The sequence below is a fragment of the Oncorhynchus mykiss genome, chromosome 1 (genome assembly GCF_057628025.1).
Source record: "Oncorhynchus mykiss isolate SJ-2025 chromosome 1, ASM5762802v1, whole genome shotgun sequence".
Taxonomy (NCBI): domain Eukaryota; kingdom Metazoa; phylum Chordata; class Actinopteri; order Salmoniformes; family Salmonidae; genus Oncorhynchus; species Oncorhynchus mykiss.
The window spans coordinates 78,411,845-78,439,779 of NC_143022.1; the positions used below are offsets into that span (position 1 = coordinate 78,411,845).

General features: G+C 44.5%; 1 protein-coding gene across 8 annotated transcripts; it reads left to right on the forward strand.

The window, feature by feature from the left end:
* Positions 1-27,885, forward strand: LOC110529425 (protein FAM53B). 8 transcript variants are annotated; one of them, XM_090240878.1, is made up of 6 exons: positions 333-473; positions 14,082-14,343; positions 14,921-14,975; positions 15,181-15,546; positions 17,097-17,953; positions 26,314-27,885. In XM_090240878.1, the coding sequence occupies exons 4-6, from the start codon at positions 15,435-15,437 to the stop codon at positions 26,671-26,673; spliced, it is 1,329 nt and encodes a 442-aa protein (XP_090097004.1). In that variant the 5' UTR covers positions 333-473; positions 14,082-14,343; positions 14,921-14,975; positions 15,181-15,434; the 3' UTR covers positions 26,674-27,885. The 8 variants fall into 8 exon arrangements, with proteins under 8 accessions (XP_036841275.2, XP_090096995.1, XP_090097004.1 ...); XM_090240882.1 differs by lacking the exon at positions 333-473 and adding an exon at positions 13,797-13,907; XM_036985380.2 differs by lacking the exon at positions 15,181-15,546 and having other exon boundaries at positions 1-473.
* Positions 27,886-27,935: the final 50 nt, after the last annotated feature.

A 27,935-nucleotide genomic window follows, 5' to 3' on the forward strand; every position in this document is an offset into this window, starting at 1 on the left:
ACATTTACAAGTGAACTAGTAACTGTAACAATGTTACTACAGAGTTGTACATTCAGAATAGCTTGTGGGAAAAGAAAAGGAACACACAGGTAGACGATACCAATATGGGGGGGGGGGGTAAATTATGTAGTTTCTATTGAACTAGAAATAAAATACATGTGTAATGAATGGCAAGAAACATGCTGAATATATAAATAGTATCTGTATAAGTAACGGTTAAGCTTAATTGTTCAAATTGGCTACACCACTGTGGAATCAATAGTTGCTTCCTCCCTCTGCGTGAGAAATGGTTTCGCTGAACGCGGATTTTGTTTCAACGTTCCAGCGAGCACGGGGTTTCATGCAGTTTCTCAGTCCCACACTGCCATCGCCGCTGTGGAGGCAGTAGTGCGCATGAAGATCCACACACTTTTCTGGTCCTTTGTTGCGGAAATCGAAGATGACTTAACTTCGACAGACACTCAGCTGGCCAGGTAGTAAGCCATCCATCCCGACATCATAATTTATTTGAATTGGTAGGCCACTCTTGAGAATGAATGCTAATCATTTTTTGGGGTGTCTTTGTTGCCCAAAGTAGTTTGTTGATTGCTGAAGTTTGCTTGAGCTTTTTTCCATTGCAAGAAGTTGAAATAAGCATATAAGCTTGTTTCTTATGTCTAGAGAAAGTTAAATATTGTCAACAATATAAACTGGGAAGTGATGCTTGCTTGTGATCCGTGCTATCATAATAGCAGGAAACAAAGTGCTTGGGAAATGGTGTTTTCAGGGACGATATTGAAAGGCTGTAACCCCAACACAAATGATTATCGTGTTTTATGTATCTTAAAATAGGCTACTGCACAATGTAATTGAGGAACAAGTTAAATACCGTGTTGCGATGCTGCGTAAACTTGCTAGCTTTATAGCTGCCGGTTGCGCATGTTTCCACTGTAGTAGAATAGCGCATAGTCAAATAAGAGAATAGAAAGGAGTTGATTGAGAGATCATTTGCGTTGTGCGCAGTGCTTGGGCAACTGGGACAAAGCCTTCCTGTATTCAATGCTCCAGCTCTGTAACCCGGTTCAACTGAACCCCCCTCCACCCTTGTGTAGTAATACTTTTTTTCTCCGCAGCTACCATGCCTGTGTAGCACATGGGGATGTGTGAAACTTACTTCTCAGCCTTAAGTGTTGCCACTTGCAGCTGACTGCTACCTTTTCGTGTGGTGCTAACTGTTAAGACAGTTTCAGGAGGGTAGTCACATGTGCTCGCAAGGCAGCAGTCCTGGGTTTGAGCCTTGGTGTGAGCCAAATCAGGAGCAAGTGATGCTTGCTAATCAAGCCATGATGATCTTTACAATGGTGCCTTGACCCAGATATACAGTTGTGCTCAGCTCAATGCTGGGGCAGCTTTTGAGTACATTTGAGGGGTGAATGTAGTCAATGGGGATGTGTGAAACATACTTCTCAGCCTTGAGTGTGACTTCTACCTGCGCTGCTGAATTGCTAGCTTTTGGTGTGGTGCTGACTGGTAAGACGCTTTACGAGGGTGGCAAGGCCTGGGTTCAAGCCTGGTGTGACCCGAATCAGGAGGTACTCTCTTAGCAAGCAGTGTGCAGTAGCCCATCCTTTACACCTGCATACCCTCAAATATCCAGATTGGGAATTGTAGAGATCATGTGTTGGTATTATTATTGTTGTAGGCACTTTGGGGTTTGTAAGTTGTCCCACTTTTAAGTCATGTTGTGTGCCTGTAACACTGGTCTGTTTCAAGAACTGCCAGTTGGAGGGAAGTGTGGCTTTCTTATCTCATTTTATTGACACCCTCCTCAGCACCGCAACCTGTGAAAAGATTGATAGTCATTTGAGGTGTTTCATGAGTCACACACACACAACCTTACAGAAAAACCACATGATTTCAAGTGAAATTGCACATGTAAACAAGTGTTTTGGGAACACTTAACATGGAACTACATGTAAAAACATGATCACATTAACTTCACATAAGATCACATGCCACTGGAAACACACTGGTTGAATCAATGTTGTTTCCATTTCATTTCAATGTTTTTGGAACACTTTTCACGTGAAATTCATGTGGGTTTTCCGTAAGGCCACACACACACACACAAACACACTGGGCAAGACTTCAGACTCTAGGCTCTAAAAATTAATAATAGAGTTGCACACTATATATAAGCTGTCTGTAATTTATTGGGTAAACCAATGTTTCAGCATCACTGTGATTTTTAAACAAGTCAGTTAAGAACAAATTCTTATTTACAATGACAGCCTACACTGGCCAAATTGTGCGCCAGCCTATGGGACTGCCAATCACAGCTGGTTAGAATACAGCCTGGATTTGAACCCGGGTGTCTGTAGTGATGCCTCAAGCGCTGCCTTAGACTGCTGCATTACTCGGGAGCCCCTCGTGTGATGGCACATGAGAAGGCACTGTGATGCCGAAATGTTCATGGTTTACCTAATAAATTACTGGGAGCTTGTATAGAGTGTCCGATTCTCTTTATTTTTTTATAGCCTACAGTTTACTCGCCGTTAGTCAGCACCTCTACTAACTTTTTTGAATGTGCGCCAGCTCATGCTTTTCACACTCATCAACATATTTCAGCCTTTTATTGTAATTGAGTTCTGTAATTAACATCATCCTTCTCGTTTGTGGTTTTGCAGAGGAGGGTTCGCAGCTGGGGATGTCTTGATATGAGTCACTTTGTTCTTTGTTTGTGTTGCTGAGTGGAATGAAACACGTAGACTTGTGAAAAAATACTTTAGATGCAACTTTGAAGGTGTTCTGAATGGTATAATTCAGTTTGAAGGAGCTCAGACAACCAAACCGCCCCTACGCTCTCTTAACGAAACAATGTGTTGAGATTCAGGAGCTGGCAGGGAAATGCTGTACTGTAAGATTGCATTGTTTTTGGAGTCGTGTTTTGGACCATCGTTGGAGTGTGTAATGTAATTGTGTGACTACAGAATGTTTGGGTAGGCCTACACTGATTAAAGTACCACTGACGATGGAACACTTTGACTATGGGTTTGCCAGGGTCGTTTCATTTGGGACTAGGGAAGTTATTGTTACAGTATGTGTTTTTTGCCCTCTTGTTTGTGTTGTGGGAGAGATGGTTGATCTTTACTTCATGAACTAAATATCAGACAGGACTGGTTTTGTACCAGGAATGCCTACAGTGTACTTGTCTGTGTCTGTTCTCACCGTACTGGGACAGCCTGAAAGGAGGTATGCCTATGTGGGTTTATACACCTCTGTTCTCTCTTTACGGAGGTGGTTATTGGCAAATTAACTAAAGTGTAGTTTTAGTGAATGTACATACAGTAGTTGACCTTTCGTTTCTTGCTTGCATGTGAATTCACTCATTCACTTGAAAACGAATCTCAGTTCCACTGGCAAACTAGGTGGACAGTCAGGCTGAGATTGGATCAGCTCTAGTATCTAATTGCAAAAGGGATGTTGATAGGGGTAGACCACCAGGCCTGTGTGTGTCTGAGACAGTCTAAGGGCTGTTTGTTGAGGAAAGAACAGTTTTGTTTGTGTGTTGGTTCATACTTCTCAGCTATGGTGGGACATACAGTTATGATGACTAAGCCTGTGTCTACACTTGACACTTACATGTGACATATGCTATCGGAATACGAATCTTGCATTGAAAAGACGGTCTAGACACACAAAAGTCGCTTTGTGGTTTGATTGTGTTCAGATCCGGCTAATCACTTCAGGATATGGTCAGGGAGGCATTGTGTGCCGATTTCTCCACAGTCTGGACACAATCAGGCTACCGAAAGCACTCAGCACTCCTCTCACATATCTCCAGAATATTTGTGTTTTGGGACAGACAGGCATCTTTTCATTATAACGTTGGAGGAAACGCATTCCTAGTATGTGGAGAACATGTTTGCTGGCCTCAAATGCTAGCCAGCTAGCTAATATTTAGAAAAGCTTTTTTTGTTAGTCTAGAGTTATGCTAACTAGTTTGCAATCCCTTTAGCATTGCTTGCTAGTTTGCTGGCTAGCTACAGAGGTTAGCTGGCTACTTTACTACAGTAGTTAGCTATTTTCATCAGCGTCTGTTGTGTTATCATATTTAGACTATTCCTCCACTTGTAGAATGCGTACTGGTATTTGAATATAGCACGAGAACAGAGAGTGTGGGTAGGGTGGACACATGTACAGTTGAAGTCGGAAGTTTACATACACCTTAGCCAAATACATTTAAACTCAGTTTTCCACAATTCCTGACATTTAATCCTGGTAAAAAGTTCCTGTTTTAGGTCAGTTAGGATCACCACTTTATTTTAAGAATGTGATATGTCAGAATAATAGTAGAGGGAATTATTTATTTCAGCTTTAATTTCTTTCATCACATTCCCAGTGTGTCCGAAGTTTACATACTCAATTAGTATTTGGTAGCATTGCCTTTAAATTGTTGAACTTGGGTCAAATGTTTCGGGTAGCCTTCCACAAGCTTCCCACAATAAGTTGGGTAAATTTTGGCCCATTCCTCCTGACAGAGCTGGTGTGACTGAGACAGGTTTGTAGGCCTCCATGCTCGCACATGCTTTTTCAGTTCTGCCCACAAATTGTCTATAGGATTGATGTCCGGGCTTTGTGATGGCCACTCCAATACCTTGACATTGTTGTCCTAATGCCATTTTGCCACAACTTTGGAAGTATGCTTGGGGTTATTGTCTATCTGGAAAACCCATTTGTGACCAAGCTTTAACTTCCTGACTGATGTATTGAGAGGTTGCTTCAATATATCCACATAATTTTTTTCCCCCTCATGATGCCATCTATTTTGTGAAGTGCACCAGTCCTTCCTGCAGCAAAGCACCCCCACAACATGATGCTGCCACCCCTGTGCTTCACTTTTGGGATGGTGTTCTTCGGCTTGCAAGCCTCCCCCTTTTTCCTCCAAACATAACGAAGGTCATTATGGCCAAACAGTTCTATTTTTGTTTCATCAGACCAGAGGACATTTTTCCAAAAAGTATGATCTTTGTCTCCATGTGCAGTTGCAAACCGCAGTCTGGCTTTTTTATGGCGGTTTTGGAGCAGTGTCTTCTTCCTGGTTGAGCTGCCTTCCATGTTATGTCGGTATTGGACTCGTTTTACTGTGGATATAGATACTTCTGTACCTGTTTCCTTCAGCATTTTCACAAGGTCCTTTGCTGTTGTTCTGGGATTGATTTGTACTTTTCACACCAAAGTACATTCATTTCTAGGAGACAGAACACGTCTCCTTCCTGAGTGGTATGATGGCTGCGTGGTCCCATGGTGTTTATACTTGTGTACTATTGTTTGTACAGATGAACGTGGTACCTTCAGGCGTTTAGAAATATCTCCCAAGGATGAACCAGACTTGTGGAGGTCTACACATTTTTTTCTGAGATCTTGGCTGATTTCTTTTGATTTTCCCATGATGTCAAGCAAAGAGGCACTGCGTTTAAGGTAGGCCTTGAAATACATCCACAGGTACACCTCCAATTGACTCAAAGGATGTCAATTAGCCTATCAGAAGCTTCTAAAGCCAATACATCATTTTCTGGAATTTTCCAAGCCGTTTAACGGCCCACTCAACTTAGTGTATGTAAACCTCTGAACCATTGGAATTGCGATACAGTGAAATCATCTGTCTGTAAACAATTGTTGGAAAAATGACTTGTGTCATGCACAAAGTAGATGCCCTAACTGACTTGCCAAAACTATCGTTTGTTAACACAATTTATGGAGTGATTGAAAAACGAGTTTTAATGACACCAACCTAAGTGTATGTAAACTTCCGACTTCAACTGTAAATGTAGATGCACGACGTGTTCGGAATTCCATGATCGGAACTCGGGTATCAGGATGCAAAAGCTGCATGAACTGTCAAGTCTAGACATGGCCTAAGCTTCGTCTTGCTTTTTATACGCAGCATTGTTTAGTGTCACAAAGATTGAAGATCATATCTTCCTCAAACCTTTCCAGACAATCTGTTGATATCAAACGACTGTGCTATGTCTTAATTTGTATGCACTTGCATGGTATAGTACAACTTTGTTTACAGTCTTCCAGAGTATAGGCCTCATTCAAGGAATCGCTGCCTATGTTTCTGCCAAAGTAGATTTGCATGACAATCACGATCTCCCAAACTATCCAATGCCTTGTTAAAAAATGGCTTTACTTGCTTCAATTTCTTATTTTTAGCACAGTCAAATCGTAAATGCTGGAATCTACATGTGAAAGACAGTCAAGTCGAACAGGGTTGTCTCAGATAGCTAGGCAGGCGGTAGGCAGACAAGAGGGACTTGTTTTGGACATGGGATAGCTGCAGTAATTTATGGAGGTAATTAAGCAGAGTTGGTTTTTAAAGGGGATCACTCTGTGCTCCTGTGTGTGCTTAAGACGCACACATTTGCAAGGCTTTTGTGTGCGCGAGTCCCTATTAAGGCTTCATTCTCTGAGTGGGCAGCTGCGTGCCTGTCTGCGAGGCACTGGACCATACTCTCCCTCTCTCTCTGTCGCCCTCTCACTTTATCTCTCTCCTTTGCTCTCTCCCCTCTTTCTGTGGTTTCCTGGCCCGAGGCGTTATGCAAAGCCTCCAGAAAGAAGGATTGTTAGCCATGCCAGTCTGTGCCTCTGTTGCACACATTTGATTTTAACGACAGCCCTTTCTCTCTTTCTGTGTGACCTTCAGTCATAACTGCTCTGCTTCGCCCACAGCGTCAAATGCTGTGAGCCGAGTTCAAAACAAAAAGTTATGTTCCACGGTCTCCCCCACGTCTCTGTGTGTACATCTCATTTACATGATGCGTTTTGTAAATGTTACGTCTCGAACGCCCACAGAGTCTAAGATGGACTGCTGAGAAGAAAGGAGGCATTCTGGCATACACCAGAGCAACCTTCCCCAACCCCCTGCAAATGACTAGATCTGGTTTCAGATTAAAAGCATTCTGGGAAGGGAAGACATTTTTAAAGCCCTGTGACACATTGCACCATCAGTGTGTCCCACCACCACATCCGTGTGTCCCACCACTAGTCTGAAATGGCTTCCTTTCATTTTCTTCATTACCACTGATTGGTGAGAGGCCTGATAAGAAGCCTTATGATGAGATGGACAACCACCACTAATGGACATTCACCCTGAATTCCCTTCTGACAACTGAAGTGACCTCATGTTTTTTTTTTTTTTTGTCATTCACTATCATAAGACGTCTGTTATGAATGACAAAGGAGTCATTCTTCTGTTTATCCTTCTCCTTTCTCCCTGCTTTTCTGAACGACACTGCATATTTCCTGTCTGAATCACTCAAGGTTTGGATAGACTTTCTGTTGATGCTGTCTAGAGTGTAATCTGTCAATTATACACCCCTAAAAAAAGCAATCGTATGTTTCCATTGTTTTATGGCGTAGACAGTCTAAATAAAAGCATTAGCAAGCAGATCCTGTTTTCCATGCTAGTTCTGAAGCAGTGGCCTGCACTTCACAGTATTTGCCACAGTTTCTCTGCCAAGATGATTCGCCTCTCACAATTGAGGTTTAATGAGCTGAGCGAAATCATGTTTCTTTCATCTGGTCATAATGGTAGCGAAATTAGTGTTGGTGTGTTTTGGCAATCCCTTTACCCTACACCTTCATCTTTTACACTATGTGAACGTAGAACTTTTATTATGACAGTGTTTACACTCTACTGTGAAATAATTAGCAATCATCTCTAATATATCATTTTGCAGGATCAATACGTGACTGTGATGACCCTGCGTCATGAGAAGACACACCTGTAGATTTGTGTAGTAGACACCTACGGGTCGTAGGTAACACACACGCACGCATGACAGCCAGCCTGGCGGAGGTAAGACAGAGTACAGAAAGATCAACGCATTCTCAGCTGCTGAAAATCCAATTCTCACACATTTACATTAAGATGATAAAAGAGCTGAAGGTGATCATCTGCCATTATATTAGTATGAAAGTATTGTATGGAAAGAATAACACGTAGCCTAATCCATCTATTATGTTCCACAGAGATTTTGCTGTGATAATGCTCAGCAGGTAGCCTAGCGGTTAAGAGCGTTGAGCCAGTAACTGAGAGGTTGCTGATTTGAATCCCTGAGCCGACTAAGTGAAAAGTCTGTCTGTGCAAGGCCCGTAACCCACTTACCCTCGTTCCAAGTATGCACACGAACACCCACAAAGTCATTGAGACCGTTACCAAGCAAGTAGCAGATGGATGTTTGGTTGAATAAGTCATACACTCATTCATGAGAAAGGTGAGCATGTCATGACTCAATGGAATTCCCATAATTTCCCATCATCCTAGGGCTGGGAAATATATTGTGAATAAGCAGTATACCGGTATGAAATTGGACTACTTCACTGTCAGTTTTGCCCTAATTTGGTTGAGTATAAAACTATCCCTTTAGAATGAATTGTTGCCAGTATAGAGTAATGCACTACTCATAAAACATATTTAGAACTATTATTATTCAGAAACATAAAATATCGCCATACCGTCAAAATAATATGATATTTTGGTCATAACATCACCCTCCACACCAAACACACCCACACCATTCATCCCCTAGCTCCCACAAAATGAGACCTTCAGTGTTATGTAACTTTCTTGGAGAGGAGTGGTACCCGGGACGTGTGATTATGGGGTTGGAAGTGACTTTCTTTATAACGTCACCTATTTAAACACCGTAGGAGTGGCCTCCTTAGCTGTGATGGAGCCCTGAGCGTGGGATTAACCATCATGGTCTGGTCTGGAGGCTCTCATGTAACATATCCCTGGTGGATTAGGGCCTGGTTAATGTGCATAGAGCAGCCTGTCAGGGGTAATGGGAGAAACCACATGCTGAGGGAGAGAGGGGAGAGGGGATGAGAGCGGAGGTAATTAGTAGGGTACCTGATGTGTGAAGAGCCCTGGAATGCAAAGGCTTTTCCAGAAGGGGGTCTGTACCTCCTTTATTACCTCACACTTAGACCCACCCGGTTCAGTCTTGTTCTATAGATTAGGGATCATTTAAGAAGAAGAAGAAGTGATGCTAAATCAGCTTTGACAAGCATAGCATCACTGGACAGGAACAGGGATTGCGGTGTCTGAAGTCCATCTCTCAAGCTTGAACTAATGTACTCCACTGATAAGGAAGTGATGTACTGTCTAGATATGACTGTCCTAGTTTCTAACATCCAGGTCAGAGGTTGGCCTTTTTCCACATGAGGACATGTCCGTGTAATGCAGCATATGTTACACATCCATACTGTAGCATGCTTGCCCTTGTAGACTAGGAATTGTACAGATCAATCAGCAGCAATGTCCTGTAGTGAGGAAACGCAGAGAGATGTTGCAGTAGTTTGAAAAAAAACATTGGCACATCTGGATGGATGTGTTGACGACATCTTGATGTTTACTATGTGGACAATAAAAGTGGATGTGAAAGCAAGATGGGATATTGCACAAGTTGACTGTGTTCCTCCTTTTCTGATTGAGGGTCAGTGTGTGTGTGTGTGTGTGTGTGTGTGTGTGTGTGTAGCACCAGCTACAGTATTTGTGTGTGAGAGACTGATTATAGCTTTGACAAGGCTTTGTGGATTTCCTTTGGCGGTTTTTCTTATCAAATGTTAGCTAATGAGGTGGTTGCTGCTGCTCACCAACACCCTGAAATAGAGTGCTGACTTGTGAGCACAGGGGAAGTGTTATTTGTGTATGTGTCGGTAATTTAAAATGGCAACACATTTTGCACTCCGGTGTGGCGTGGGGGGGGGGGTTACATGTCAGTGCCGTGGAAACCTCGCTCAAGAAAGGTGTGTTTCTCTGGAAACTCTTTCTCAAGAAAGGTGTTTCTTCTCTCTGTTGTTTTTCCCCTTTGTTACAGGACTGGGTTGTCATGGTCACTGCTCTTCTTTCAGAGATAAAGAAGTGAATGGCCTTTCAAAGTCCTCATAGAGATAAAGCCTTTATTTGTGTAGAATCAACTTGAAGGCCAAAATCAACCGCCGTTTTACCGCACATCAAGTCAGACGATGTCAAGTAAAACCTTTAATGAATGAGAGCTGCTTTGTTTGTGTTCTCACCAAGCTCCTGTTGCATGATGGGGTGGCGTTTTTGGACAAAGTGTCCAGCCAACGGGTGCTGGGGGGATGGCCGGAGGGCGGCTTGGTATGCTGTGACCTCTCCAGCCTTGCTTTACGACCTCAACATGAGAAAGGGCTGACCCAGCATTAACTAGAGAGTGATAGCTCTCCTCTGCAGTAACTACATCCAATCAGTGATGGACACCAAACACTGTGCCACAAAACCTTACAGGGACCCATATTGTCCCCCCCAGGCGCCCATTCACAATTCACATGTGCACAGGAAGCAGGGAGAGTATCGATAACGTCATCACATCATCCAAAAACATGGCAGACATTTGATGAATATAAAAGGTTAAAGCTGCAATATGTAACTTTTTTGGGTGACCTGACCAAATTCACATAGAAATGTAAGTTATAGATCTGTCATTTTCATTGAAAGCAAGTCTAAGAAATGGTAGATCTCTTTTATGTGCACTATTTCTATGCTTCCAGTTCTTACGTTTTGTTTTTGTGTCTTGTACTTTCGGTTTTGTACAAAAGCTTCAAACGGCTGAAAATACAATATTTTCGTTTATGTAAAAGAGATTTCACAGTGGTTTAGATGGTACAATGATTCTCTACACAATTAAATTAGGCAAATTATTAGAAGTTTAGCAACCAGGAAATGGAGGAGCATTTTCTGGTTGCTAATATTTTAATATCTTGGAAAAAGTGATGGAACAATAATAGGCCTCAGCGACAATAATTTGTATAATTCAATGGATGTTTTTTGCACAAAGGTGATGACTAAAGTGTTTTATTAGGAATTTTCTAATCTGACTTCTCTGTGGCCGTCTATTGAAATTGTATTTCTGGGACGGGGGTCTGTTAAACTGCAGTACCGAAGCAAAACAGTAGGAGCAGTAGAAACCGGGAACCCTAGTCCCTTGGCATGGTGATGTTACGAGTACAGTCCTTTCTGCCTCTCCTCAGTAATTAACCCTTGAGAGCCAAGAGGCCTGTGCGCAGACCCAACTTCTATAATGAAGAAAAATCTGTTTAGAATTACTGTTAGGTACAGTACTTCCCCTATGGAATTGGATCATAATTAACTTTTTTCCTTTTAGGGATTTATAAATGCAATTGCTATTGCCATTTAGTATGATCCTTTTTGGACCTTAACCTGAATTGGAGCCAAGTGCAGTAGAATTTACCCAGGTATGAAACATTATTTAACCCTTTACACTTGTGGGAATTGGCATATATGGATAGTTTATATGGTAGCAATTGAAAGGGAACAGTTTGGAGATCATGGGAACATTGTTAAACCAAAGGTGAGTCCACTACAGGTCACCTGACACAACACTAAATCCAAACATCTACTGTACTTTTCGCCACATTTTTTTGATAACAAAATCTGAAAATACTCTGGATAACATAATAAGACTATTCCTGGAATGAAAGGACTAACTGGTATCTCCATGTGGCCACAGTTCCTAAGCAATTTCAATGCACTTTTATGACTCAAAGAAGAGACTTCAACTTTAAGGTACTGTACCGTTGAGGAACCAGGGCAAGCACACTTGTAGTTGTTTAGTTCGGAACACAACCTTGCTTCCCCGCCATACCACCATTACAGTTGTTTAAGCAATCCAAAAATTGTCCAATATAAATCTCAATCTGGGTTCCTATTCCTATGCCAAGAGGCCTAACTAAGTTCTAAAAATACTAGTGTTCGACTTGAGCAAGGCAATTCAGAGAAACAGGTTGTATATAGAAAGGAGTCAGGTGTGTGTGCCACAATGACTTTTCCTCACAATAAACAAACAGGCTCATTCTTGAGAAACTTGAGAATGACCCAGGGTATAACGTCATGTTTTCTTGTAACTGTACACCAAATATAGTGATCATAAACGGTGACAATCTATGATTTGGAAATGTTCAGTGCACATTGGGACTCACAGGTGTTTGGCTTATCTGTATGACATCATAGTTGTATTTATAATAATCCTCAACATCTCATCTTTTTAAAATACACTGAACAATAATATAAACGCAATAATTTCACAGATTTTACGGAGTTACAATTCATATAAGGAAATTCATTATGCCCATTTCTATGGATTTCACCTGACTGGGAATACAGATATGCATCTGGTAGTGACAGATATCTTTTAAAAAAAGGTAGGGGCGTGGATCAGAAAACCAGTCAGTATCTGGTGTGATCACCATTTGCCTCATGCAGTGCGACACATCTCCTTTGTATAGAGTTGATCAGGCTGTTGATTGTGGCTGGATGTCTGGTGAGTATGAAGGCCATGGAAGAACTAGGACATTTTCAGCTTTCAGGAATTGTGTACAAATCCTTGGGCGCAGCATTATCATGCTGAAATATGAAGTAATGGTGGCAGATGAATGGCACGACAATGGGCCTCAGGATCTCGTCACGGTATCTCTGTGCATTAAATGCAATTGTGTTTGTTGTCTGTAGTTTATGCCTGCCCGTACCATAACCCCACTGCCATCAGCAAACCGCTCGCCCCCAACGCCATACAAAAAAAAAAAACGGGAAGAGCACACTTCTCCAGCGTGCCAGTGGTCATCGAAGGTGAGCATTTGCCCACTGAAGTCAGTTACGACGCCGAACTGCAGTCAGGTCAAGACCCTGGTGAGGATGACGAGCACAGTTTGTGCAGAAATTCTTCAGTTGTACAAACCCACAGTTTGTTTCATCAGCTGTCCAGGTGGCTGGTCTCAGATGATCCCGCAGGTGAAGAATCCGGATGTGGAGGTCCTGGGCTGGCTTGGTTACACATGGCCTGCTGTTGTGAGGCTCGTTGAACATACTGCCAAATTCTCGAAAATGTGTTGGAGGCGGCTTATGTTAGAAAATGAACATTCAATTATCTGGCAATAGCTCTGGTGGACATTCCTGCAGTCAACATGCCAATTGCACACTCCCTCAACTTTAGACATTGGCCTCCCGAGTGGTGCAGCGGTCAAAGGCACTTCATCGCAGTGCTTGAGGCGTCACTACAAACCTGGGTTCAATCCCAGGCTGTGTCACAACCAACCGGGAGTCCCATAGGGCGGTTCACAATTGGCCCAGCGTTGGAGGGTTTGGCTGGCTCCATGCTGTCATGAGACCGGAGAGGAGAGCAGAGGACATGAGGATGGGAAATGTTCCTAGTCTCTTTTTCCCTTGTGGGTGGAGGATTGGGTGGAGGACAGCCCGCAGGGGCTGATGCCCTCATTATTTCAACTCCTTTGTTTCCCACAGTTGGCAAGCACAGTACCCCTTTCTTTGTCATATAGTATATTAATGCAACCTTAACGTCCAGTACATTCTCTCCTCTCCAACTGACCCATCCTTTTTCTATCCTCATCCCTTACATGCTCCCACTTCATTGAACCATATCTTATGGAGAACCCAGAACAGTCATGGGGTTAGTTGAGGAGCTCTGGAGACTGTGGTAGCTGTGTCCGTTGGCCCACAGTAGAAACTGCAAGCTGTCATTAGTAGGCTGTTGATTGGAGAATAAGGCCTGGACCTTTCTAATCAGCTGTTTTGCATGCTATTCCTGATATAACCTAGCTCTGTCTGTCGGGGGGGGGATTCAACTGCACATTTTGGATTAGCTCCCTGGTGTTGTGAGTGAAAGATTCGAAGAGGAGGATTCAGTAAAGAGTGAGCCTGTGCTGTACTGTGTTTGTGGTGTCCCAGCCCAGTGGACTGACTGTATGTGTTTAGACTCGTCTCTCTAAGGGCCCTACTGCCTGCTATACAGACACACCCACAAGGACCAATCCTCCTTTCCTCCTCGCCCTGCGCCTGGGGACACACTGGTGGTGTGATGGTAAAGATCATTATGACACGTACTGCAATCATGGCGTGCTCACGCACATTTGTGCCCATTTGCAAATATGCACCCACGCATGCCGGGCGCCATAATGGCATGCACACATTTTTATGGATTGTAATATTTGTGTGTGCTCACCAAATCTCTCTCTTTCTGTCTGTTGTTGCACAGGGATTGGCTGAATAGCGAGAGACGCTCCCCTACCAACGAGGACACTCTGCGGATGAGAGGTGGTCGTCTGCCCGTCCAAACTGCCCAAAAGACCATCTCCCCATCCGTCCTCACCTAAGATGGCTTCCCACGGCCTTCTCCTGCACTGGAACGGACTGGAGCAGAGCTGTGCCCTACCATGGTGATCATCTTCTCAAAAACACTGGAAAAGAAGAAAGGTGGCGATCATGTAAGGGCTAAGGACACTGAATATTTGCTGCTGGTAAGTAAAACTCTGCTAGCTAGACCTATAACTGAAGTAGTGCAACAAGTTCCTTACAGGTGCCTCTCTCTCCACCAGCCTTGGAAACATGAGACTTGGGCTTTCTATTGGCTTCTCTACAATACAGCCTATTGTAGTTTTTGGCAAGGTGCTCGCCACCAAGGTGTATTCATATGGCCTCTACGTTGGTCCTTCTAAATACATTGTATATTATTCTACCTCAGTGTTCAAATCAAGCAATTTGGGTAAAAAGGCTTAGTTTTAGTTTTACCTCTTTATAACCCTCACTGTGTACTGTAAGGGGTCATCGCAGTTCTGAATGCTGACATTACACTGTATTGCTGTGACTCCTAGTAATGTTAATGACTGCTGCTTTGCCCTATTTCTCTATGAGCCAGCCTGCACCACCCTGCCTGTTATTTTCTCTGAATTGTGTGTGTGTGTGTGCACTCCTTCGTGTTCGATGCCTGAAAAGTTATGTACGGACATGTTTGGAGTCTGAGTAAATGAGCCTAGTCTAAGCCATATCCTCTTTGTCTGTTTTTCCCTGTCTATCCCTCCATCTGTCTGTCAACAGCGTGAGCGCCACACCATGAGCAGAGGGACTACCCTCTTCTCCTGTGGCACTGTGGGTGAGTGCATCCCTCTCCCCTTCACTCAGACTGTCCTCACCATAACGCTTCTTATTGTCTCCTCTTAGGCTTTATTGACCTGGGCTGTTGTGGAAACTGGTTGAATTGAACAATCTGCTTTTCATGTCCTCCGTGCTTTTCATAAAAACTGTCTCATTATTTGTTCCCATTCGCTCGTGTTCATTTCCTTTGTCTTGTTCACCAGCTTGATGCCTCGTTACAAGCTCCCCTATAACGGTTTCTGCCTGTCCTCCTCCTGTCTCATCTCGCCCTCATGTCTGGTGTGCACCTGCCGTCACACAGAGCTGTGTACTGCACTCATGGGACTTAACTGTAACGGAGTGTTGTTTTGCCTTTGTCAATGGTTCCCTTTTGGTTCGGTGAACGTCATGCTCCTTATCCCCTCCGCCCGTGTTGAAAGACAAGCCACTGTAAATCAGAGTCTCATTGGACCCCGCCATGTCGTCTGTTCAATGTACCCGCGAGTGGTTAACGGGATGCACGTCCCACAACTGCTGTTTCTACTGTTACAACTGGCATCACAAGACGTGTTATATACTATTGGCTTCAGGTGGGATTTCAGTCCTTTTTCAACACATTTTTCACTGGGCTAGTTGAACCTTTTTCGATGTTTTCTCCTGTTGTTATTTTGTATGCTAGACATTCTTGTCAGGTCATGTTGTTGTTTTTTGGGACTGAAACAAAGACTTCTGCCCACCAAAAATGGAGAGAAGCATTTGAAGGGATGGGTTTGGACAGGGGTGGGCCACTTGCTGCCAATTGGGTATCAATAGAGTTCTGTGTTAGCTTTGAGCTCAGTAGTGGCAAAATTAGCTAGAACCAGTGTGGTAGGTGTTTTGCCTGTGACGAGTAATGTTGGCATAGTCATTTGTCAAATTCTATCTGAATTTAAACCAATCATTGGTGTAGGAAGCCATCCACTTTCACAGAATAATAAGCCTAGCTAGCCTATCCTGCTAACCAAACCAGCTGTCAGACACATTTCCCCTGGGATGGCTGCTACCATAATGTTAGGTAGCAATAAGTTGTGCTTAGCAAAGAGATGTTGAGAAGCAATGAAGGGAATGCCCAGACACCTAGCTGCCTCTCTGCCAACATTCATAGGACCTTTTTGAAGTTTTCGTTCAGTCTGAGAAAAACCCATCAACAGTCAATCAAGTGGTAGAGCATTGACTTGAATGTTTGTTTTGTGACTGGTAGGGGTGTTGGGCAAACACCACTGTTAACTTGCCACGAGCAGGCGTAGGGTTTGTTAGCTAAGCGTTCTGTGACAACTGCAATGCTATATAATACAAAATGTGATTTGATTAATGACACACTGCCAGGTAGCTTGTATAATCCTGTACTACCAGAAAGCTCAGGCTATTACCCTGCCACTATGCAACTGAAAGGTCTACCCAACCCAGGAGCTAGCAGCTCTGTTCCAGCAGGTAGTGTTCTGTCAAGCAGTGCAGCCTGGGTCGATCCAATCCCCTGTCTGTAGCTAGCCATTCTTCTACTATCCTGTCTCCACCTTAACCGGGCATCTAGACCTTGAGTGATGCGCTTCATCTCTCTCTCTATTAAAACTCCTACCGATGTGACCATACTCGCTTCACAAGGAATTGTCTCTAACCAAGAGCTGCTACTGCTGGCCTATTCTCCCTCTGGCCTCAGGCTGCTTACTGTCTATTGTTTTCTAAAGTGAGGTGCGCGTTTTGGGGTACATGTGGTTATTTACTCGGTTGATCATCCTAACGCGCATGCGTGAAGAAGCTGCACACGGCACCTCACCCTGGAAGTTCAGCCCTGCTGTCCATTTCATTATTGTTTCACATGAAGCTAGCCTCTAGAGGAGATGAAGTGGGATTTTTCACAACTCTGTTAGATGGCATAAGGGGCCTTATGTTAGAGGGGACACGCAGTAAGGAGGAGCATGATATGATAGTAATGATTTCAGCTTAGGCCCCTGATACAATAACTTTCCATCTGTTCTGTCCTGATTTATATGTCCACTTTTTGATTACATTTTGTCAAATTAAATTATATGTATAAGTGTTCGTTCATATATGTGTGTGTGTGTGTGTTTGTATGTTTTATAAGTGTGTCCATGTGTTCCAGAGGCAGACAGGTGGCTGGAGCTTGGCCGAGGCTGTGCCATCCAGCGAGGGACGCCCTGCGAGTCCGGCGCCAGTCTGGAGAGCCTGTGGGATGTTCTGCCCGAGGAGTGCCAGCGGAGGAGCCTGGTCTGGGGCCACGAGGTTGGCCCTGCCACCGCCATCACCAGCCTCATTCGAGACCTTAACCTTGGCGATGCCAAGCTGGCAGCCACCCAGTCCCTGGCCCTCGCCAACTCCCCTTCAGCCTCCACGGCACCCCCTAGCAAGCGCCAGTGCCGCTCACTCTCCTTCTCTGAAGAGTTTGGTGGCTGCCGGTCTTCATGGAGACCTCAGGTGTCGCGAGTGTGGACGGCGGTGGAGAAGAGGAGGTGCCACAGTGGGGGGAGTGTGCATCGCTGCTCTGGAGGAGGTGGTTTAGGAGGTGGTGGAGGTTATTCAGGGGGTCATTTTCCTGCCATGCAGCGGAGCTCCAGTTTCAGCCTACCCTCACGCTCCAACAACCCCACAGACGGGGCTCTGGAGCTGCCCTGCTTCACCCAGCGCCTACCCCTTCACCCCCTGTTCACTGCCTCCCCTACGTCCCCCTCCCACCACCACTACCACCACTCTCTCAGGCCCCTCTCCTTGTCCCATGAGCAGATCAGCCTGCCAGAGCACCACAGGGAGGGGGCCAGCTCCCCGGACTTCACCCAAGAGATGGGGAGACGTGCTGGACAGAGGGCAGGGGGGACTGGGGGCCTGTCCCGGAGCAAGTCCCAGCCCTGCGTCCTGAACGATAAAAAGATTGGCATGAAGCGCAGGAGACCAGAGGATGCACAGGAACCACGGCCCTCCCTGGACCTGGCCAAGATGACCCAGGTTAGTAGCCACTGAGACACACACACCCTAATGGTCTGTCAGGAGTGTCTGACCATACCAAATGACAGAAAGGCAGCTGTAGATCAAAACATATTAGTGGATTTTGATTATGTTATAATGACTCAGACATTTCACAGAGCTTTATCCTTATTTACTCATCTCGATTAAGAATAGATCAAGTTTCATCCAAGTCTTTACACAGCTTTAATACCTTTAATAACCTGAGTACATAAGGTTAGATCAGGCCAAACAAAATGACTACAGAGGAATACTTCTGTTCAGAGATGGGGAACGTTCAAGGCTTCTTTCTCTGTGTCTGATCTGGTGGGGGATTAAAACGGGCTGTATTACGTTTTCTGGGTCAGTGGTTTGTAGCGCAGAGGGTAAGTGTTTTCAAGCCTCCCCTTTGGGAAGTGGCATTAACTAAGGAGCATTTCTTGTGTTCCGTCATGCTTCACACTGCCATGCTCTACCTCACTCGGCTCCGGTTATCATTTCATTGACTCTGTTGGGTAAGCACACGATGCAAAGGTTGAACCCACACAGTCCACTTCCCTGCCTACATTTTTAGCTGGATCACATTCTGCCTGGCCTGGGGGTGGCTTGTTTGTGTAATGTCAGAGGAAGTTGTGGAACTGCTCTGTGATTACTACTTGATGGCTCCATATAGACTGGATGGATACAGTTTAATTTTGCACGTTGATCGCAGCTAATTAATGTTGAGACAGCACTATATGCAGTCTTCAATGACCCAAGACTTGTCTGGCTCACTTGGCCCTATCCCTCTGACCAATGCGTCTCCCTTGAGAATAGGCTGAGAGCACAGTTTGGAATTTAAACCCAACACGTATAAGGCTCCTCCAGGACTAGCTCAGTGTAAACACTGATGAAGATAGCTGATATTACTGTGTGCCTCTCCGCCCTCCCTGCTCAGAGGTCCCCTGTCCTCTCTAGAGATCTCTAAATCTGTCCTAGAAAGCATCCAACCTCAACCCTCCCCCGCCCCCCTTCCTGTTCTCTTCCCCCTCTCGAAGAAACTGTTCCTAGCCACACTGAGGGGATAGCCAAGGTTGAATCAACAAGTGTTCAGTAATGGAGCCTAGCATGTTTCCTATGTCCATGCCAGCCGCTAAGAGAGGAAAACCAAGAGCATTTTCATTATCCACACCAGTTACCTCCTCTCTCTGGAATTCCCCAGTACGCCTCTCCAATGGCTCACAGGCTTTTCTTTTGGCATCGAGACTACCCGAATAGAGGCTAGTTTTTTTTATAACCTTGTTTTTGTTTTGGGTTGGGATTGCTCGACTGCGCTTTAGCATTGTGTGAGGAGGACTGATGAGATCGTGTGGTGCGGGTTTGATCAGTAGTTTCAAGCCTCACACGCATGAAACCAGATATCCACTTACCGGTCGGTATTTACTCTCTCACAACACAGAATACTGTAGGTCACAAAAGCCTACTGACACATGGATATACAAACACATTGTCACAGATGCACACACCCAAACTCAGTCACTCTCAGTCAAACTCAGTCCTGGTGAGTATAGTAAGGTTTAGGTAAGGTAATGAGTATGACCCTTTAGCAGACTCTCTTATCCGGAGCGATTTACAGTTGCATTCATCTTAAGATAGCTAGGTGGGACAACCACATATCACTGTCATAGTAAGTACATTTTCCCTGGATAAAGTAGCCATCAGCAAAGTCAGGGCTAGTAAGGAGGGAAAAGCCAAGTGTGTGTGTGTGTGTGTGTGTGTGTTTAAATTACAAAAGGCTTTTTGGGGGGGGATTTAAGGTACTATTCGAAAAGGTAGGGTTTCAGATGTTTTCTGCTTGACTGCTATACTGAAACACAAGCAGAAACAGTCTGTATACAGCACTGCAGATGTACTGTATCTCCATATAACTGTACTGTATGTATTAAACTATGAACATGGTTGTTATTTTTGTACTGATTAATTGGGTCGTCATTAGTTACTACAGCCCCAAAGTCATAATTTTGTCTAAACCCTGCCTATTTCCACAATCTCTTTTCTTAAAATCTGATTTTAAACCTAATCTTAACCACACTGCTAACCTTATGCCAAACCTTAAATGAAGGCCCGAAAAGCACATTTTTGTTTTAATTTGTTTTTACTATATAGCCAATTTTGACTTTGTGGCTGGGATACTGTAACTAGTGACAACATTTGTAATGCAGGTTTATGGGCGAGGGGTACGACAGACCCAGAGAGGTGTAGTGGTCTCTGGATGAGGACAGATGAGGAGTGTTAACTGTTGGTTGGTTAAAAAGGAAGTGTTGAGCCGGAAGTTTTAGGCTGGTTACAAAATGTGTTCTGCCTGACATTAAGAGAGAATTAATGGAATAGATTTGATTGTATGGAAATCTGTCCTCTCCAATCCAAGTAGGATTGGTGGGGGAATCATTGAATTGTCTTTTAATTGAGATGTTCATTTGTTATGTCACTCTGTTCATATTTATTGACCTTTTGGTTTGTGTGGGAAGCAACTCAGATTGACTTTAACGAGCATAATTGCATGAGAATGTGATTGCCCAATTTTCTCAGAGGCTGTTTTTACATGTGAAAGTGATTCAAAAGGGCAAATCCACCTTCAGTCACTGTGGGTGTGTATGCATATGTCATGACTGTATGATGGTGAACATTAAAAGTGAATGCTTCTTCATGTATGAGAGTTGGGCCTTACCCAGTGAATAACACACACACACACACACACTCTGTGTAGAGAAACTAGGTGTGAGGTGTCAGGACTAGGTTTACATTGATTGGTTAAATTATCAAGGTGTTGCTGTTGCATCATGTAGACCTACCAGCGCTCTTATGACCTCTGTCAAGACTACATCTAAGGGAACTACAGTGTTTGGCTACAGTGAGAATAAAATGTTTGTTATTCAGCAGGTGGAACATGTTGTACATCCATCCCCCTTGTGTTTTGGATCAAATGACTTGTATAACATTTTTTATAACTAAAAGAAGATAGACCACAGCCTGTCGTTTTCAAATGGGAACAAATGAGTCATAGTGGGCAGAACAAGCACGGAGGTGGGCAGAGCCAAGCACGAGCTAGCGAGATCTTATTGGCGCGTTCTAGCATGCATGTGCATATTTCCGTTAGAGAATGCCTACTCTGTGAAGTGAGCATGTGCAATAACTCAATTTGCCTTTTCACTCCTTCTAAACAATGCATTTTTATTTTTTACTTTGGCAAAGAGTAAAGTCTACAAAACGTAGTCAACTCTGTTTGTAACATATGTTCTGTTACCAAAACTAAAATATGTTATTGAAATGTTTCATCGATGAGAAAATGAGCAGGAATGTCGTCCAAAATCCATAGAATTCCATCTTCTCCCACTGCCGGCCACTGGGCTTCCCCTCACTACCATATTTGGTAGTGAGTGGAAACGCCAAGCGGATGCTTCACATTTATACATCCAGTGAAATATCTGTCTCATTGTTTTATCTGTGTTTGTATTATGTGTCCAGCGCATGTTGTAGATCAGAGATCATCAACTAGATTCAGGCGTGGGCCTATTTGTTTCTTGAGCGGATGGTCAGGGGGCCAGAACATAATTAAAAATCATTTATAGACCGCAAATTGATCTTGAGAAGCCCAAGCACATATAATATTTGACTGAAACATAATAATTTCAAACTTCGCTTACATTTGTATACAATCACAAATACACTACATGACCAAAAGTATGTGGATACCTGCTCGTCGAACATCTCATTCCAAAATCATTAATATGGAGTTGGTCCCCCCCTTTGCTATTGTAACAGCCACTCTTCTGGGAAGGCTTTCCACTAGATGTTGGAACATTGCTGCAGGGATTCACATCCATTCAGCCACAAGAGCATTTGTGAGGTTGGGCACTGATGTTGGGCGATTAGGCTTTGCTTGCAGTCGGCGTTCCAATTCAGCCCAAAGGTGTTTGATGGGGTTACGGTCAGGGCTCTGTGCAGGCCAGTAAAGTTCTTCCACACCTATTACGACAAACCATTTCTGTATGTAACTCGCTTTGTTCACGGGGGTATTGTCATGCTGAAACAGTAAGGGCCTTCCCCAAACTGTTGGGGTAGGTAATGTGTTTCCACTGCTGCAGAGTCCAATGGCGGCGAGCTTTACACCACTCCAACCGATGCTTGTCTTTGCGCATGGTGATCTTAGGCTTGTGTGCTGCTGCTCGGCCATGGAAACCCATTTCATGAAGCTCCCGACTAACAGTTTTTGTGCTGATGTTGCTTCCAGAGGTAGTTTGGAACTCGGTAGTGAGTGTTGCAACCAAGAACAGACTATTTTTACATGCTTCAGCACTTGGCGGTCCTGTTCTGTGAGCTTGTGGCCTACCACTTCGCGGCTGAGCCGTTGTTGCTCCTAGACATTTAAACTTCACAATAACAGCACTTACAGTTGACCGGGGCAGCTCTGGCAGGATAGAAAGTTGACAAACTGACTTGTTAGAAAGGTGAGATCCTGTGATGGTGCCACGTTATAAGTCACTGAGTTCTAAAGTAAGGCCATTCTACTGCCAATGTTTGTCTATGGAGATTGCATGGCTGTATGCTCGATTTTGATACACCTTTCAGCAATGGATATGGCTGAAATAGCCGAATCCACTAATTTGAAGGGCTATCCACTTTTTGTAAACTGTGCCTTCAGAAACTATTCAGACCCTTTGACATTTTTCAAATTTTGTTACGTTACAGCCTTATTCTAATTATTATTATTTATTTATTTAATCCTCAGTAATCTACACACAATCCTTCATAATGATGTGCAAAGCTGCCATTAAGGCAAAGGGTGGCTACTTTGAAGAATCTCAAATAAACAAATCAAAATATATTTTATAATACTATTTTGGTTACTACATGATTCCATATGTATTATTTCATAGTTTTGATGTCTTCACTATTGTTCTACGATGTAGAAAATAGTGAAAATAAAGAAAAACCCTTGAATGAGTAGGTGTGTACTGTTGTGTGTGTGTGTGTGTGTGTATATCCCTCAGCCATACTGATGCAATGGGGTGTGAATTGTGTGGATGCGTGTTGTGCTAATGGGCTAAGGTCCAGCCACCATGGGGAATTTGTGTGTGTCTGAGAGAACTTGCAGGGTAGAGAGAGGGGGGGGTATTTATTTCTCCCTAAATCTCCCCTGCTGGCGGATGGCTGGCAGAGGAGTCTTGTGGCCTATTAATATCTCCTCATTGGCCCGAGTTCAGGCTCATAAAATGAAGGGGGGCGCTCTCTATCCCTTCTCTCCTCCCCCCATTTCTGGAATGATAGGCATGGCGAGCATAGCTGAGCTGAAGTCCTTGCGGGGTTGTGGGAACACCTAAGTAGGTGGGTGTGGTGGCGGGGTGTGGCGTGGGGCCCTGCTGTGACAGCAAACTATACACACATGCACACACAGGTAGATCTGCTAAACTAGTCATAGTCTGTCTGTCTGTCTGCCAGTTATGGGTTAAGCTCTACTTCCCTCCCTTTCCTGTCCCTCCCTGTCCTCTCCCTCTGTGTGCTGTCCTGTCCCTCCCTGTCCTCTCCCTCTGTGTGCTGTCCTCTCCCTCCCTGTCCTGTCCTCTCCCTCCATGTCCCTCCCAGTCCTCTCCCTCCCTGTCCTCTTCCTCTGTGTGCTGTCCTCTCCCTCCCAGTCCTCTCCCTCCCTGTCTTGTCCCTCCCTGTCCTCTCCCTCCGTGTGCTGTCCTGTCCCTCCCTGCCATGTCCCTCCCTATCCTGTACTGTGTTGTCCTGTCCCTCCCTCCCAGTCCTCTCCCTCCATGTGCTGTCCTGTCCCTCCCAGTCCTCTCCCTCCATGTGCTGTCCTGTCCCTCCCTGTCTTGTCCCTCCCTGTCCTCTCCCTCCGTGTGCTGTCCTGTCCCTCCCAGTCCTCTCCCTCCATGTGCTGTCCTGTCCCTCCCTGCCATGTCCCTCCCTATCCTGTACTGTGCTGTCCTGTCCCTCCCTGTCCTGTCTCTCCCTTTCCTGTACTGTCCCTCCCCTCCTTGTCGTGCCCCTCCTTGTCCTGTCCTTTCTTGTTATTTTTCCTCCTGTGTGCCTGTGTGTGTTTGCTCCAGGAGGTCTCTCTCTCTCCACCCCATAACACACTGTCTCTCTGGGGGCGACTTGTTGTGCCAGTACCATGCTTTTTAAATGAAGCTAGGAAATACGCTCTGATGAAGAGCTGTATGAGTAGCACTGTTTTGCCAGCTTGTTAGTAGGGTGTTGTTTTGACTGTTTGTTCACAGCCCCATTATCTAGGGGGATATTTCCTTAACCTCTTAGCCCTGTGTGTGTGTGTTTGTGTGTTCCCACACTAGCAGCTGTCTACACTATCCAGCTAGAACAAAATGCTATGCGCCTTCTAGGACTGGAGGGGCTGACAGGACTGTGTGTGTATATGGGGGTTACTCAAGGGAGGTGCTCTAGAGGAACAAAAAGCTGGGTAAACTTCAGAGTATTAAAGCTCCTTACCCCAAATCCTGGTTGTAGCCCAGGAGGATTTAATGGGAAGCATATTGCAGAGAATACCCTCCTCCTGCCGTCCACTTCTCCCCCTTCTCTCTCCTCAGTGGGCTATAGGAGGGGTTACTACAGGGGTCGAAGAAAGAGGGTGAGGCCCTCAACAACACAAAAGTGTGTGACAGAAATGCCCAACGGTGCCATTAAATACTGGTGTTTACATCCATTCCCTTTCCTTGTCTGTATTTTCTTTTTGAGGTAACTAGAGCGAAGCGTTGGCCTCCAGTGTTCACCTGACATACAGTATTATAATATATTGTAGGTGTACCAGAGTATGTCTGAATGTTAGCCCTGCTCAGGTTTTAGCCACCGACTGTAAAGCTGACGTCCAAAGATAGTAAACATTAAAGTTATATGAACGTATCACTTTATATTTATTGAAACATTGAAATGCCTTTTTGCTTCTTTCTCTCATAACAAGCACATTTTGTAAAAAAAACTTTTGGTAAAAGAAGTGAATGAGGAATTGGAGGAACCGTGGGCTTTAGGAACACATCTCTATTCACCTCCAACATCTGCTACTGGGAGAGAGGGACGCTTAACCCTTTCACGGCTGGAATGTCTGTGGTCTGGCTCTATTGGAAGGCGGAGGGAAAGTCATTTAATGAGGGGACACGTTTTTTTTTTTAGGGAAGCAAACATTACACAATAAGGCGTCAGTACCACATTCAGTACGTATACTGACACAGATGGAAAAATATGCCTATGAACCGTCCTTAAATGCCTAGAGTAGCCTACACCATTCTGAATATAGATGTTATGTTGATGATACAGGTTCACATATGGGTGTAGACATAGGGGTATCTTGCATTGACAGTTGGCACACAAAGAAGTGAAACTCAGTCAGCCCTGTGTTGGGCCACATGGGATGTGCTAATCAAGGTTAAGGTCAGGCGTTAACAACCAAACACGTGCACACCGCCACACGCACAGCTCTTCACATAACACATGGTCAAACTCTCTCTCTCTCTCGCTCATTAGTAGATGCACAGTCTCTCGCTCTTGAGCACACAAGTCGTTGTAACACAAATAGCCTGCTTTGCATACCTTGCCTGGGCACAGTGTGTTTGGTGTACACACATGTCTGGTCTCTGAAAGGAGAGATCACACCCTGAGTAAACAGAGAGCTGCTCCAGAGTCATTTTTTTTTTCTCTCCTCAGGGCTTGTGACGTCCATTTACCAGGAACACACAAACACTCTCTCTCTCGCAATAGCAATAACCGTACCTAACCCCCTTTGTCCAACACACGATTATTCATAAGGGTCAACTAGATGATGGGTGTATGAGTTGGCCAGTGCAGTTCAGGAGGTTTACCAAGCTAGGTCAAGCCAGACAATTGGAGGAATCGTATATAGAACATTGTAAGTCTTCAGGAAAGTTTGTCACTTTTTTAGTCTGTTGTGTGTTTTAGTTCCTCATCCCCTCAGTGCAGCAGGACAGGGAGACCCATGGGGTTGGGAGGAAGAGGATACCTTTGTGGTTTGCAGCTGATTGCACCATGTCATCATTCCACTGTGTTTCCTCGAACTGAGTGACTTACCAGAACATTAACAAAACTAGCTCCCTAGTGGGAGGGTGAGCTCAGCTCCACCGGTGAAGCAGGAGTCACACACCCACAGGCCATAAAGGTCAAGCTCTCAGGTTTCTCTCAACAACTCAGTGTTCCAGATGACTTAATGACATTTCTGAAGTGTACATGCATAGGTTTTGTGACCTGAATCAAGATTGAACAGTGAGACGACGATACTATAAATATTTTTTGTGTTGTTATAAAGTTATCCTAATATCTCCCTTTTACCTCGCATCTCTTCTCTCAAACAGAAACTCCAGACGTTCCACAGCTTGAGCTGCCCTGGGTTCTCTGGTCCGGACAGCTGTCGCTCATACATGCCCCCGCCCTCCACCAGGAGCTTGAGCCAATCGGAATCTGACTTCGCCTGTGCGTCTGACCTATGTGCTGAGACTCAACAGGAAGTGGACGAGGAGGAGGATGACTCTTCTTATAAAGAGCTGGACAGTGACTCAGCGTGTAGCCTGGACTCCAGGCCCGGGTCCCCATGCAGGGGAGGGGGGGAGAGAATGGGGCAGGGACACACCCCCTGGAAGGGTGAGTATGGGACAGAGAAGGACATCTACCAGCTGGGGGGTGAGCTGGACATTGACCAGATCGAGAGGAACTGAATGCAACCTGAAGCCTTTGGATAAAGGATTGTCATAACCTTTTGTGAAGGCTGAGGAATGTTTCCGAAGGTTTGCAGGAGAATTTGGAATTTCATGACCACGAGAAGGATGCCTTATGTATGATAGGTGGATATTGAGCAGGTTGAAATGACCTCAGAGAGAGGAACCTAGCGATTTTAGACAGTGGTTTTTGGAACATTATAAGGATGTTTGTAAATGCAGTGGGGGGGGGGTTGTATTGTGTGTAATGTCAACGAAGGACAAAGCACGTGGAAGTGTCAATAGAAGGTGTTGCATGTTGAATTGGCAGATGGCTTCTTTGGTTGAACTCTGAGATCCTGCAGAACAAACAGTTGTTTTGAACTGTCTCGTTGTCTTTCTGAATCTAAAGGCAGTGGCTTTCGCTTGGCGACGTGCAGCCTAACTCAGGAGTGGGAAAGTGAGGGATAGTCTTTAATACCTCCAAAAAGCCCTCTCTCCTCTTAGCCTGAGTACCTCCCTATACACCTGGACTGAACTGCAGCAGGAATATGCTACAACTTCTGCTTTTCTCTACCAGAATGGGGGGGGGGACATGATGGACCGGGAGAGAGGGATGAAATAGAAGAGGAGAGAAACAGTATTTTTTTCTCATAGACATCACCTTGACACTTTTCTTCAACTATACCTGCAGGAAGGACACTCCCTGTTGAATTCCAAGTTAGCCCTTAGCCTCTATACCCTATACCCTAGCCCCTATACTCTAGGCACTCCTGTAGATATGAAAGGAAGATGGTACCAGTATTATGGTCATTTCTTCACCTTCCCTTCTAACAGGCGGTGTGGAGTTTTCACCATATTGCTTACCTATCCAAGGGTTTCAGATTGCCTAGGGGATAGGGGTCAATTTGGAATTCCGAAGGTGTTCACACACCATCGCTGAATGTAAATAAGCTTTTAATGGGTTTGGAAATAACAGGCCATTTGGTCGGTCAGATACATGTGTTGTCTTTACACCTCAGAATACCCTACTCGAAACAAACCTTTTGTGACGTTTAATAGATTCTAATATGCAAAATGTATATTTGAATAAACACTGAGTTTTAAGTTTTCAGTTCTAATATCAATGTATATTTTTCTAAATGTATTTTTTTTTATGATCTGTTTGTGAAGGATCTGAATTAAGAGGCTTTTCTTTAACAGGATAGACATGAAATAAAAACACAAACTGCCTCTGTCCATGTTGTTTCTTCATTACCAGGGAAGGGTGCCATTATACATGG

Excerpts from the sequence above, each read along its gene's own strand:
- LOC110529425 (XM_090240869.1), top strand. The coding sequence starts at position 14,260 with ATGGTGATCATCTTCTCAAAAACACTGGAAAAGAAGAAAGGTGGCGAT. Across the intron at positions 14,344-14,920 it reads ACACTGAATATTTGCTGCTG|CGTGAGCGCCACACCATGAG; the intron begins GTAAGTAAAACT and ends GTCTGTCAACAG. Across the intron at positions 14,976-17,078 it reads CTTCTCCTGTGGCACTGTGG|TGTGTCCATGTGTTCCAGAG; the intron begins GTGAGTGCATCC and ends ATGTTTTATAAG.